The sequence below is a fragment of the Aulonocara sp. 'chitande type north' Nkhata Bay genome, linkage group LG5 (genome assembly GCF_057382095.1).
Source record: "Aulonocara sp. 'chitande type north' Nkhata Bay isolate Kocher_YH1m ecotype deep benthic linkage group LG5, A_spYH_male_GT1.1, whole genome shotgun sequence".
Lineage (NCBI taxonomy): Eukaryota > Metazoa > Chordata > Actinopteri > Cichliformes > Cichlidae > Aulonocara > Aulonocara sp. 'chitande type north' Nkhata Bay.
The window spans coordinates 29,407,758-29,421,648 of NC_141348.1; the positions used below are offsets into that span (position 1 = coordinate 29,407,758).

Sequence of the window (13,891 nt, forward strand, 5' to 3'; positions counted from 1 at the left end):
TCATTGTTTTGCCAACTTGACACCATTCAGTTTTAAACTAATGGCTGACTGACTCGTATTATTTTTAATATTATAATCTTATTGCCATTTTATCACAAAAGCCAACAAAGACAGAAACTGACTGTGAGTGGTTGCAGACCTGATCCCTATCTTCAAAGCGACCCTTTCAAAGGCAGCAAAATTGTAAGTACATAAAACATGGTCGCAGCAATGTTGTTCATGCTGTTGTTTATTGTTTTCCCTCGTGTGAATGTACTTGTTAGAACTGTAAATTTCAATTTCCCACATTATACATTATTTTGTAAAATAAGATTAATTTAAAGAAAAAAATAACTGCCTGTGACTCTGAGAAGTTCAATGTCACAAACACTTATTTTATTATATTATGCTCTTTCAATACCCTTAGGCGAGGTCAGGAATCCAGAGCACACTGGGGTGGTGCATGCGGATGTCTAAACACTCTGAGTATTTCATCCCTATGCACTTCTTTACCCATGAGACTCTTGCAGTCTGATGCCCCGGTCCACTGTGGCTGCCTACTTGTTTTCCACAGGAAACAAACAATGTCCTGCAACTTTTTTCACATGTAACACATTGCACTTCAAATATGGGAAAGATATTCTACATCTGCATCTCATAGTAAACAGAGACAGATGATATCCATGAAATGGACACTGGGGAGGCTCTCATCAGTGTATGTAGTAACAAGGCTTCAAGCTACTCGTGAGAATTGGAGAACTATCCATATCAAATCGCAGACTGCTACTTCTGGTCATTGACATTTTAAACTCACTAGACTGTATACTTGAAGGACAGGAATTCAAGTTAAATGTTCAACAGATGGAGGTAAGTGAGTTCCCAAACTGTGAGGTAATCATAGTTTGAAACTATTTCAAAACATGCTAACAGTGAAACTATTTGCATGCATGTTTAACTGAAGACTGACTTCTATTCTTGGCTACAATAGTTCAGGAAGGAAGTAACACCTTAAAAGACACTTGGCTTCAAAGGAAGTAAAAATGAATGGGGAATGTAACTGTTTTGCAATAACAATGAGTGTTAAATGTCTTATCTTACTCCTGAAAGAAAATCAAAAAACTGTTATTAACATTTTCAGTTGCGTTCAAAAGTTTACATACATCATAGGCATGAGTGTCATGGTAATTTGGGGCTTTTTTTTTTTTATTACTTTTCCATCCATCCATCCATGTAGTTTCTTCCACTTGTCTGGGCCACAGCTCAGTACCTCTTTCAGCTCATCTGGGACAACAATAGGGTGTTCCCAAGTCGGCCAAGAGATGTAATTTTTCCAGCATTTTTTGGGTCTTATCCCGTGACCTCTTCCTGGTAGGATATACCTGGTAGCATCAGATGTCCAAACCACCTCATCTAGCTCCTTTTAATCTGGAGGAGTAGTGTCTGTATGCTGAAACCCCTCTCACTTGACTGAACTCCTCAATCTCGAAGTCAAAAGTCAGCCATAACTAACTTCCAGTGTTTACATCCACAATCTCATTCTTTCCTTTACTACCCGTAGTTCGAGACCATTGGTGAGCGTAGAGACCTAAAGCAACCAGCAAATCAATAGCTTTGCTTTAACACTCAGCTTTCTCTTCACCACAATGTCTGGTGTCATCCGTGACATCCGTGTCACTGCAGATGCAGCCCCAAACCATCTGTCAAGCTGCCCTTTTCCTCTCCCCTCTCAAGCACACCACCTACAGACTCCAAGAAGGCTAGGTACGCTGAACTGGCGTTTGGTGCATAAATGCAAATGAGAATCAGGACCCATTCTCTGACCCAAAGGCCTAGGGAAGCACTCGTTTGTCCACTGGTAAAAAAAAAAACAACAACAACACAACCCTGTGCTGTGGTATCCCACGAATACGCACCCCTTCCTGCTGCCTCCAGTCAACTCCAGACTAGAACAGAGTCCAGCCTCTCTCTACAACACTGGTTCCAGAGTCTAAGTTGTGTGTTGAGGTGAACCTAACTATATCTAGCTTGTATTTCTCAACCACATACAAAGCTCAGGCACCCTCCTTCCATCAGAGAGCCACCTCCTCTGGCTGCCTCCAGGGTGGGGCTGATCATTTTTTCTCTTTTTCATAGGAGTTGTCTGATTCAGTCTTCATCAGGGTCCTCACCCAGGAACAACTTGCCTTGGGAGTTCCTGCCAACAACAGAGACCCTGGGATAAGCACCAGAGAAAGTCCTTAATTAAAATTGGTAAAAAATTAAAAATCCTCTGACAGACCCATAAATACTACTTAAAGTTTAAAGAAACAACAGAGGTGATCCTCATCCCTAGGTTTGTCACGGAGAGTGATTTGTGCAGATTTAAAAATTAAGAACTAGTAAATGTTTGGCCTCATGGAAAATATGAACTTTTGGCCAGAATAACCTGCTGTGTCCTCTACATCATGAAATCATCATTTCTTAAGCCCAAGGCATGTTAAGCTGGAAAAAAAGATTGAAAAAAAGGTTTAATTTGAGATTGAGAGGAGAATTTTCTCTTTATATCCAGGTCCATTCCTCCCAGCTCAGGAAACAGAAAACCTGCATTTTTCCGTAAGCATATTAGTTCCAGTGATAGATCTTGATTCTCACTGAATGAGAAATTAATCGCTGTGACCTGGCACAAGTGTTTTGGCACATTGACGTCTGCCTCCAGTCAGCAGGTATTATCTGAGTGTTTCTTCATCTTCCTCATGGGCCAGAGTTCCCATTGGATTTTTTTTTATCAGGCTCATATATATCTCCTGACAGTTACCTCAGCATCTTTAACTTATTGAAGTAAAATATAGCAGCGCCAGGGAGCAGATGCCAGAGGGTTACTCACTCCACCATGTCCCACTGATTGAAAACAGATCTCTCACACCAGAGGGGGAAGAGGAGACAAAGGCAGTGTAGTAAGACTCATGCTGTTCACATTTGATTTCCAGTTGTATTGGCACAGTTTTACCCGGCTAGTCAGCAGTCACAGATTGTTGCATTCCTGTGCTCTGTAGATATTGTAGATATTTATCAATGGTTTAATAACAGTGTTAAAGAATGGGCATGCACACATATATAAACCCATCTTACTTTCTTGATTTTTTCCTGTTAAATTAAAATGAACATAATTCAAGAGCCATGACATCCTGTTAGCCCTTTTCTATTCACAGTGAAGTGCTTTTCGCCCAGAGCTGTGTACACAAGACTTAATGCTCAATGCTCAAAAGACAGTTCTTCTCCAATTAGTCTGAACAGTGGATTTTGCTTTCACAAAATGTTCTATGTTGTGCTAGCTAATTTGAAGTCAAAGCACCGCTTATGCACACATCTAACCTCAAAAAGCTTTACCTTTTCTAGTAATCCCAAAGATCTATACCTATTCCCTACTTCTACAGTCAATTATAGCATTAGGGACTAACTTGTGAAGCAGATAAACGAACTGGAACGCTGAGGTAGTAGCTTCTGGTCTGCTGCTTTATCCCCATATCCCTCTGGAAAATGTATATGCTGAAAATTATGGCTAATTTATAAATGCAAATGTCTTTAAAAGTGAGAGAAAATACTGGTACCTATAAAATTAAACGGGCAGTGCATAAAATGTCGATTCCTTCATTTTTTCTGTCAGTAATGAAAGAATTGTATTGACGTGCAACAACAGTGCAATACTACTGCATTTTGTAACGCTTGTGCTGACCTTCAAAAAACTTGAATTGTGGTGATACTCTGCCGTAACCTCACTCTAATAATTGTCTTAACAAAACATAACTGAAGCCATAATTAAGGATGCAAAGCTTCTAATTCTAAAGTCCTCTACTGAAGACTCTGACTATAGCCCAGCATGTAATGTAGGTTAAGGCTTCAATGCACTAATTAAAAGATTACGTACATCTTATAATATATCTTTTATTCATATACAATTATTGTACATACTTGGACATTTTTTTTGTTTTAACTATATAACAATGATCTCATCACAATGAGGTTTCTAGGCAACCCGCACTATAGAGACATACTGCACAACAAAGTCTAATATATAACTCTGTAAAACATGAAAATGTCATTTCCTTAACAGTATAATTATTGAGCTTTAGAAGGTTGTTTTTTCTTTATAGTATTGCCTTTGTGCCAAACGTTATTCTACTCAGGGTAACAACATCAACAATATGATGACTTACTCTGAAAAAAAAATCTGCGTATAAAGTTATTTTGTTTTTGTTTTTTTTAGTTTTGTCTAAGTTTAAGTTCAGAATTTTAAAAAAAATCACCCAAAGAACATGGAAAAAATCTGTTAGGGACCTGTGTGTCATTGTAATTAACTGTCTTCTCACTGCTATAACAGCTTTAGATCACTTCCCACTCTCCAGTCTTCTTGACTAATTCCAATCCATAAAAACAAAAGTGGATGGCATATAAAGGGCTTTAGTTGTTTGAAAAGATCAAAAATCCTTCCATAATTCTTCCTCTGCCCCACTGCAATCCGGAAATATTAAATATTTAGGTATTAATGTCTCTCCTAAGCTTTCAGACTTAACTAAACTAAACCACATCCCACTTCTAAAGAAAGTAGAAGGCGATCTGACTAGATGGAAATCTTTACCCATATCACTCATGGGAAGGGTCGCCACTATAAAAATGATGATCTTGCCAAAAATAAATTACTTATTTTTGATGATCCCTAACAAACCATCACAAGATTGGTTCAGATCTCTGGATTCATATATTTCCAAATTCCTTTGGAAAGATAAACCCCCGCGTATTAGCTTAAAAACGCTACAAAGAACCAAGGATAGAGGAGGATTAGATCTGCCTAATTTTCACCAATACTTCTTAGCCAACAGGCTTCAGTTCATCTCAGAATGGTTAAAACATACCTTCTTAGTTGAGCCCTGGCTAGATGTTGAACAGGCACTATGCAAGGATCTAGAGATTTCAGACCTACCATTTATTAGCTCAAACATCAAAAGACATGAATGCTTTAAAAGTATCAACATCAGCTTTTCTCTGACAGCATGGTGGGAGTTTCTAAAAATAATGGAGTCTTCATTAATCCCATGCAAACGTACACCTCTCTGGAATAACCCTGACATATTACAAAACAATAATATGATTAATTTCCCAGAATGGAGTTGTAAAGGAATTAAATACTTAGAACATATATTAGAGGGAACAGAATTTATTCCATTTGACAGACTAGTTGAACAATATGGGATCAACAAGACAAGGTTTTTAGAATATCAACAAATTAAATCCATAGTAAAAAAGAAATTTAACCTCAGTCAAGTTGAATTACAAACACCACTAAGTGCGGCACATTTTCTTACTCTTAAATCCCCCAAATTATTATCTAAAATATACAGAACACTTTCTAAATTAGATGAATCAATATCCCTTCCTACTGCAAAGTGGGAAGCAGATTTATCAGTCAACCTAGACCAAAACTTCTGGTCTCAGATTTGCTTAAAAACTTTTAAATTAATTAAAAATCCCAGTCTGCAATTAATACAATACAAAATACTTCATAGAGTGCACTATACAGGTCATCGGATGTTCAAGATGGGCTTTACATCTTCCAACAACTGCTCACACTGTCAAGGCAATACACCAGACAATTACATCCACGCTCTTTGGTTCTGTCCACCAGTGCAAAAGTTTTGGCGCGAGATATGTGAAGACTTATCAAAGTGTCTGAAATGTAACATTCCAACTTCCCCCTTAGTGTGTCTACTGGGCAGCTTAGATAATGTCACTTCAGAAAAGAATATAGCCCATATGATCTTCACTGCCCTATGCATAGCCAAGAAAACAGTCCTCATGAACTGGAAAAATAAAAATAATCTTAATTCTAACCAATATAGAAATTATCTATTAGATTACATTAGTCTTGACACAGCCTCTGCCACCACATTAGATCAATTGCTCTGGGCCCCTTTTATCAGCTCCATCACCTAGTGGGGGTGGGGGGTCATAGTTTGGTCCCGCCTTCACTGTTGTGATTGGTGAGGGGGTAGGGACAGGCTTAGGGCGTCGGGGGGTTCCCCGGAGGCATCTTCCTTGGGGGGCTCAACCCGGGGTAGCGGTCATGTCCGGTTAGGGGCTCTGTTGGCTCTCAGGTGACTGTTTCCTCGCGGCTGCGTGCAGCGGGGCTAGGGGAGGGTCTGTGCTGACGGACGTGGGTTACTGACCTGGCAACCTGGCTGCCCCTGGGTGGGTCCGGGATGGGCGTGAGGTTCTGGGGGCGCTCCGTCTCTGGGCTGGGGCCCGGGCCGGGCCTCGGGGGCTTGGGTCCTGGTTGGTGTGTTGCCGGGGTTGTGGGCGGGTGGGTGCATGGGGGCCCGGCCCTGGAGCAGGGTGCCGCCGGTGCGTCGAGCCGCCTGGGGGGCTCTTCAACTGGTGGGGGGGATGGTCACATCTTGCAGGAGCTTTCTTCTCTTCAGGAACTCTCTGCAGGAGGGGGAGATACAGGAGAGGTGGAGGAAGATCTCAGCCTGGGCGTTTACCGTCTTATGTAGTCTGGAAGATGTGTGGATGGTGGGGTGGGTGCAGTTTTCTCTGTGGTGGGGTTGGGTGGACTGTCCAGGGCTCTGTGGAGCCGGAGGGCGCTACTGCACTGGGCCCCGGTCTGATAGGCCTGGGCCCCCCTTCCCTGGCGGGTCGCGAAGGGTGGGAGTGCCTACTGGGGTCAGCGGGGGAGCTGGCCCCAGGGAGGGGTTACCTGCCCCTCCCTTCCTTCCCTCCCCATCTCCAGCTGCCTCCCTCTTCCCGCTCCTCCACAACCACCCACACATGCAGGGCCTTGGAGTGGGGGTATGTCACCAGGGTGCAGAGGAGGCTACCCCCCCCCCCTGTCCCCTTCTGGCTGCCTCTGCCTCAATTTTATCCCACAACTTAGACATTCACATTATTCACACTCTCATTACACATACATATAGGATCTTGGGGGTGGGCACAATCACGGAGTCCAAATCACCATCAGGGTGTATACCTCACCCCTGACGTCGTTGCCCACCTCTCAATTTTAAATACACTTAGTCATTGAGGGCTAGCAGGAGGGACTATGCGCTTACCTGCTGCTCCTTGGCCGGTAGCTCCATGCCCTCCTGGGTTTTAATTGCACCTTAGAACACATATGCATCAACACTACAATGAGCGGGTGGAGGGAGGTTTGGAGTCTTCTCCCACCCCCATTCTCTGCGGCCTGCTGGAGCGGGAGGGCTAGTAGGAGGAGTTGGCCGTCCGACTGCGGTCTGGGGTGTGGGGCCTCCCTGCTGCTGCGGAGTCGGGGTGGTCTGCCTCTCCCCACCGCAGGGAAAAGGGTAACACCACCTGGGTCTGGGTGCAATTCCCCCCTCCAGGGGCAAGGGTACCTAGACCCGGTTTGTAGAGTACGCTTGGGGAGTGTGATTGTGTGTACAGCGTCTCTTTATGTCTGTCTCCATGTTGGTTGAGTGTGGAGTGAGTGCATATGAGAGCATGAGGGTGGGAATGGATGTTTGTGTCTGTGTGTGCCTGTATGTCTGTGTCTATATGTCAGGTTGGGTATCAGACGCCACCTCTCTGGGGACACCTCAGGCCCTCCAAGGTTTGGAGGCCTATCTCCACCCACCACCACTTCCCCTGCCGGTGGCGGACTCCCTCAGGTGTCGGTGTGTTGGTGGTTCTTTGTGTCTGGGGGTGGGCGTCCGGGTACACACCGGCTCACTCCTTGGCAGCCGCTTGTCGGGGCCTGGGGCCTGGGGCTCGCTCGGGCCCCTTTGGAGGTGGGGTGCCCCCGGCCTCTCGGCCTGGGGCTCGGTCACTCAGGCACAGCTGGGGGCCGGCGGAGCTCACGGGCGCGTCACTGCAACTCCCCCTGACTTCTGCTCCGCGGCTGCTGGGCGAGCCCTCATCTGGGACTCTCCTCGGCTCTTGCTGGAACAGTGGCGCGGCTGCCCCTCTGTTGGTCTTCCATGGTCTCTTGTGTTCTGGGGGCCTCTGGATGTCTGGAGTTTTGATCTCCTCCATACCCGCTTCACACCCTGGAGGACGGGGCTGTGGCCCCCCCACACTCCCTAGCAGATCATTACATGGAGAAACCTTTGGAATGCAAGCATGCTGATCCACACAGGTATGCACACATGGGTATTCACAGACGCGGACTAAAGCTTTCTTGGCTGCTGCCTCAAAGCACACTGTGCGCTGTCTATCTTGCGTGCTGCACAATATCGTTTATTATTTAGTAAATATTGATATCTATGACTAGCTAGTTTATTGTGATGGTGCTTTGTTTTCTCTATTATTATGTTGCTCTTTGTTGTTTGCTGTCTCCTCTGTTTGTTTTTTTTTTGTTTTTGTTTGTTTTTCTCCATACAGGTGACCCAGGAGTTCTTTTTTTTTTTCTCTCTCTTCCCCCCCCTTCTCACCGTCTCTTCTCCCCTTTGGTTTTCTTTCTTTCTCTCCCCCTCTTTCTCTCATTCATTCCCCCTGTCCTATTTATTTAAAAAAAAAAAAAAAAAAAAAAAAAAAAAAAAATGACAAAGGATGAACTGAAGCTCTGCCATCACGTAATGTCGCATACTGCTGTTTCTGATGTCATTTAGAAAAAAAAAAGAAAAAAAAAAAAGAAAAGATCAAAAATCAAAGAGGAAATACAGTATACATCCATATACTGCAGAAAGTGGACACGCAGAGTACAAAGATACAGAAATATATGTAAATATAGTGGGCATCCAGCATTTATCAACTCGCCCTCCAAGTTGGAAAATGCTGTCGTGCACAGGGGTCTCAAGAGGAAGAAGTATTTGCATCGCTGTACTTTTTTCTGTATTCGTTTTACTGTATTTCATGCCTCCCATTAAAATTACACACAATAACACAAACATTTTTGCCACTTTGTATGAAGAAAAATGTTTTTTAGTCTTTCAATGAATGTTGATAATTCCACAACCCTTCAGATGCATCATCCTCAAATTATACTAGTTTCCTCATTACTATTATAGGAGCATTATTAGCACTTTAGTCTCTGACCGTAGTGCAGCTTCTGTTAGAAAAGTTTATTTTGAATACAAGACATTCCTTTGCAAGCATTTCTACTTTTATTGCTAATTTTAAGGTAGATGAAACAGAGTGAATACAGCAGCTGATGATTGGTTAAATTATGAGGTAAATTATATGGTTGCCTGGTTTGTCTGTAGTCAGCCATTAATTTAATTTAGTTTAAACTATAAACTAAGGAAATTTTATTGGTGTGGAAGTTGGAAAGTGTGGACCTGTCATGAGAGACTGGTACAGTTAATGTAACAATTCATGCAATTAAAAGAAAAAAGTTAAGAGCTGTCTGTTTTATTTAGTATGTGCTGCTGTTCTCTGTTCTCTTTACTCTAGTCAGATGTGTGACATTGCAGGACAAATGGAAAACAAAGTATTTTCTGGCGATTTAGTTTCGAAGCTACCTTCATTATTTCCTTCAGTTTCCACCCACGTGTATGAATAAAAAACATTTCCCTGTCACTTAGAGCTTGTTAGAAATGCACTGATCAAACAGAGATGTGGATTTTATCATATGACACTGGTATTTGCACTGCTCTCCCATGGAAGAGAACAGAAAAGTAACATCACTACACATTTTCAGGGGTGTGTGTCTGTTTGTATGTGTGTCCGTGCGTGTGTGTGTATGCGTGTGCGTGTGTTTCCATTTTCAAAGTTTCCTTCTTACATTTAGAGGTGCGTAGAGAAGAATAAAGCTTTACTGTGCCCCAGGGGAAGTTTACTTTGCAGAGAGTGGTCCTACAAAATATATATATTATACAATGTGATGTACAAAAGCAAATGTGCTACACTATCACCATGAACCATGAGGGAAAGGATTCAAAACGTGTTTAAAGAAAGGAACTGGAACTTAATATGTAAAGGATGCTGAAGGTCCAAAATGATTTGAGTCCTTTAAAGGACCATCATGTCATATACTTGCTAAAGCTGATAAAGTGTGGCCCAAGACATCTTAAAGCATACCTTTACAGTTTTAGCCAGTGTGTTCCAGTTTTTTAAGGTTAAGAAAGCCATAGAAGATGAAAGCACTGACTCAATAAGGGAAAGATAAAAGATTTTCTTTAGTGTCCTGATACATTAATAACTTTGCAACATTTACTGCCTTTCTGCACAGTAAAGGTTTTTTTTACTTTTATCTCAGATGTTTCCAGGGATGGAAAGTGTAGGAAATATTTAACTAGGTTACAATCTGCTTCATGCTGAAGCACCTTTCAGTTAAAGTTTGCTATATGCATTCGATTGTAAATTTAATATAGCTGTTTTCAGTGTTGTTACCTTGGCATACTCACTGAATAAGAAAATACCTCCACATTGTAAAGTTTTTATTAATTTTATTTTCTTACCAATAAAAAGGGATTCATGATGAAATTAAGATATGATCAGCAAACACTTTATTTTCACTATTTATGTCATATTTAACCAATTACTTACACACAGTCCATATTTTTCTCTTGGTAGCCCACACAACTTCTACCGTAGGAACTACTATAAAAACAATCGACTTCTAACACTCTTGCTTTATATAGTCAATCAGTTATTGTTTTATTTCTTGAAAACAAAGACTTTAAGCAAGATATGTGCACCTTACAAGTCTGGTGCCTTACAGCTGCTTATTGACTTTGGATAGAAATATGTTTTAACTCCAAGTTGGATCGCCATAATGAATGAAGTGTCAGATTAACTTAAGTAAACAGCAACTGAGATTCCTTCTGGGGTCAAAGAAACATTACCTCACGAAAATGGAAGGAAATAATTCTCACTTATCAAAAACTACTCAAAATACCAGTGTTCACAAGTTACATGGATAACTATTTCCAGAAATCATGCTTTCTTTGCACAAAAGACTTACTTTATCTCATTAAGGACAGCAGAGGTGTCATGCAAGGGGTCTCAAGACAGCTTTAAGTGGCTGTGAGGTAATTAGTGGTGTAGTAAGCTGAAAATCTGCTACAGACGACTCCTTATTTTTTTACTTTTGCTTCCAATTGTTCATTATTAAACTCCTGCATAGTTTTAATTGACCATACTTGAAAATCTTAGTAGAATTGAGCAGTCTAATGAAGTGAAATCAAATTTGAAAATAAATCACTTACCTCAGAAATGCACTGTGTAACATTATGCTTCCTTTCCTTGTAAGTGCAAGGAATGAAAGGCTGAGCATCTTTTAGAGAATAATCTTATGCAGGCAGAATATACCTATACAAAACATTACTTAACTGTCATGATTAGGCTGTGTGCAGGCAGGATGAGGACGCAAACGCAAGCTCACGGAGGCAGGAATGAACTCAAAACACAGTTTTATTGCTGACGGAAGTTAAGGCGATACAAAATAATATGAAACTAAACTGGGAAGTCATAAAGGAACTGACTCACAAGGAAACACACAGAGGGGCACACAGTCATGAGGGAGAACGCTAGGGGTGGGGGAAAAAATCGATACTGTGTAGTATCGTGATATTTTGTTTGCTAATAATGTATCGATACAGGGACAGCAGAAGTCGATATTTTGTTACAAAAAAAGGTTTTGTGCTCTGACTTCAGAGCATGTTGATCCTTTTTCTGAGCAATAATCCTGACATTCCTTCACTGTCCAAATGTGTTTAACTTTTTTTTGGCAGCAATAAACATGACAGTTTACTTATTTTAATTTAAGACATGTTTTATTTTAATTAAGTTTAAAACTTTTTTATTTAATGTAAAATTATATTTTGTTTTAATTTACTTTAAAATTCTTCGGTTGCTGAAGGGGCTGCATAGTTTTCATAAATTGCATAGTTCAGAATAGCTATAATTGTACCAGATGGTTGCATTCAGTTAAGTTGGACTAGACTGTAATACAAACCGTTCAGTTTGTCAACAATAAAACTGACTGAAATGAGAGAAAAACTGAGTGCGAGACTTTGATATTAGATAAAATGAATATTGATAAAGTTTACCTTTATGTACAGAATCTGAATATCGCAAAATATTAAAAAAAAATTGCAATAATATCGTATCGTGCGTTAAGTATTGTGATAATATCGTATCGTGGGATGTATGGTGATTCCCACCTCTAGAGAACGCGACACTGAACTGAGGGAGACGCGGCCATAAATACACAGAGGGTTAACGAGGGAAGTGGGACACACGGGGAACACAGCTGACACAGATAATCGTAATGAGACAGGGCAGGATCGAACACAACATGACACATACTGACGAGAGACTGTCAAAGTAAAACAGGAAGTAAACAGAGGTTCAGACAGGAGGAGAGAGAGCACGGGGAGAGCACAGACATAACGGGCTGGGGAAAACATGGAATAAAACACAAGGAGGGGAAACGAGGGCTCACAGATACACAGAGGGGCACACAGGGGGTAATCAAATAAGGAACATCTTAACAGAACAACCTAGGAACCAAGGCATAAATAAAGAACAAAATACAAAACACACGAAAACTAAGAATACTGGGCCAACATGGCAACAAAAGGTTACTGTAACTGAGAGCAAAAACAGAAACGTTTATTTAATATTGAAAATTAAAACCACCTTCGAACTAAAAATGTGTTCTAACATTGGAAATTAAATTTTCATGTTTTAGGCAGAGTATCATCAAGTCTAAATGATCAAAATATGGACTGTAAAATAGCACGTGATGCTCCAATAAACGTACGTCTCCCTTCTTCACTCAAGTTTCATACGTACTGTTACACTTGTAAGTGGGGGACCTGAATACTGTATTGCCAGGAAATACTTTACTTTGTGCTTGGTTCGACTCTGGTGGCCTTGCTAATCATATAACAACATCAATGAAAAGGCCTTTTGAAATAAGAACCCATAGCCGGAAAGCTGGGTGTTAGTCTACAGGTTGTTCATTCGCTCTTGGCAGGCATTCAGGCCTCAGTTAAGGCCACAATCTGATTATATTCCCACTTTTAATCTCAATAAACACACCTAAGTGAATTAAACTTGACACTGAGTGCTGGTTATGGAAGAAGCAAAACAGACTCATCTTGATCAGGATATGGGGGGAAAAGAGAGTTTTTGCTTTTGAAAAGGTGGAAAGCTAGTATGCTTACTTCTTTTTTGTTTTTTCACTTTTTTTTATGGTTTTCATCCCTTTGCATTATTTACAAATTTGTCTCGCAACTCTTTGGATGAAAATAAGTTGTGTGTTTCCCGCAGTGAAGATGACTTCCATGTACTGGGCTGGCCTCCGAGTACACGTGCATATCAATAAAAGGAGACTCTTTGAACCTTTTCAATTCGGCAGAGCATTTCAGTCTCCTTTCAAGGACCCAAGAAGCACAATGTCTCCATCCACAGGACAAATGTGGTCATTGAATGGCTTCTTAAACATTAACCGTGAACCATTACTAATATGTTATAGTTATGAGACATTAATCCAGTGAGAAGATTGTCGCTAGTGCAAAAAGGAACATTCATTATAAAAAATTGAAAAAAAAAAACATACTGAGATATCATTGCAGGGATCTGACCATGTGGATCTGACCATCAAATGACTAAAGATAAAATAAAAAGAAAGAAAATACATTTGACACTAATTGACTGTCAGCGCATGTTGCATTATATCTTTCATGTATGTTTGCAGTTTCAAATGTTTTCTTTCAGTGATTATTTAGCCTTTCAGGATGGCACTATAATCCATGCCAGCCAGTAGATGGCCCTGCAACACAACTATAGTTACAGCATTTCCACTGTACATGCATTTAAGTCAAAGTGATTATACATTATGTTGATTTTCATTTCTTACAAAGAAGTAAAGTCACTGCATTACTTACATTTTGTGAGGTGCATTTGCAACACAGCTACTGTTCAATATCGATCATCTACATTGTTTTGTTTTTAACTCAAAATCACCACAGAGACA

The 13,891-nt window shown here is 40.9% G+C and overlaps 1 protein-coding gene across 2 annotated transcripts in view; it reads right to left on the reverse strand.

The window, feature by feature from the left end:
* Positions 1 to 2,075: 2,075 nt before the first annotated feature.
* LOC147330914 (SLIT-ROBO Rho GTPase-activating protein 3-like) overlaps positions 2,076 to 13,891 on the reverse strand; it is a 48,793-nt gene continuing 36,977 nt past the window's right edge. For both annotated transcript variants that reach the window (XM_086292837.1, XM_086292839.1), the window contains exon 23: positions 2,076 to 2,173. In XM_086292837.1, coding sequence (XP_086148963.1) covers positions 2,091 to 2,173 — 83 coding nt within the window. In that variant the 3' untranslated portion in view covers positions 2,076 to 2,090. The remainder of the gene's footprint in view (positions 2,174 to 13,891) is intronic.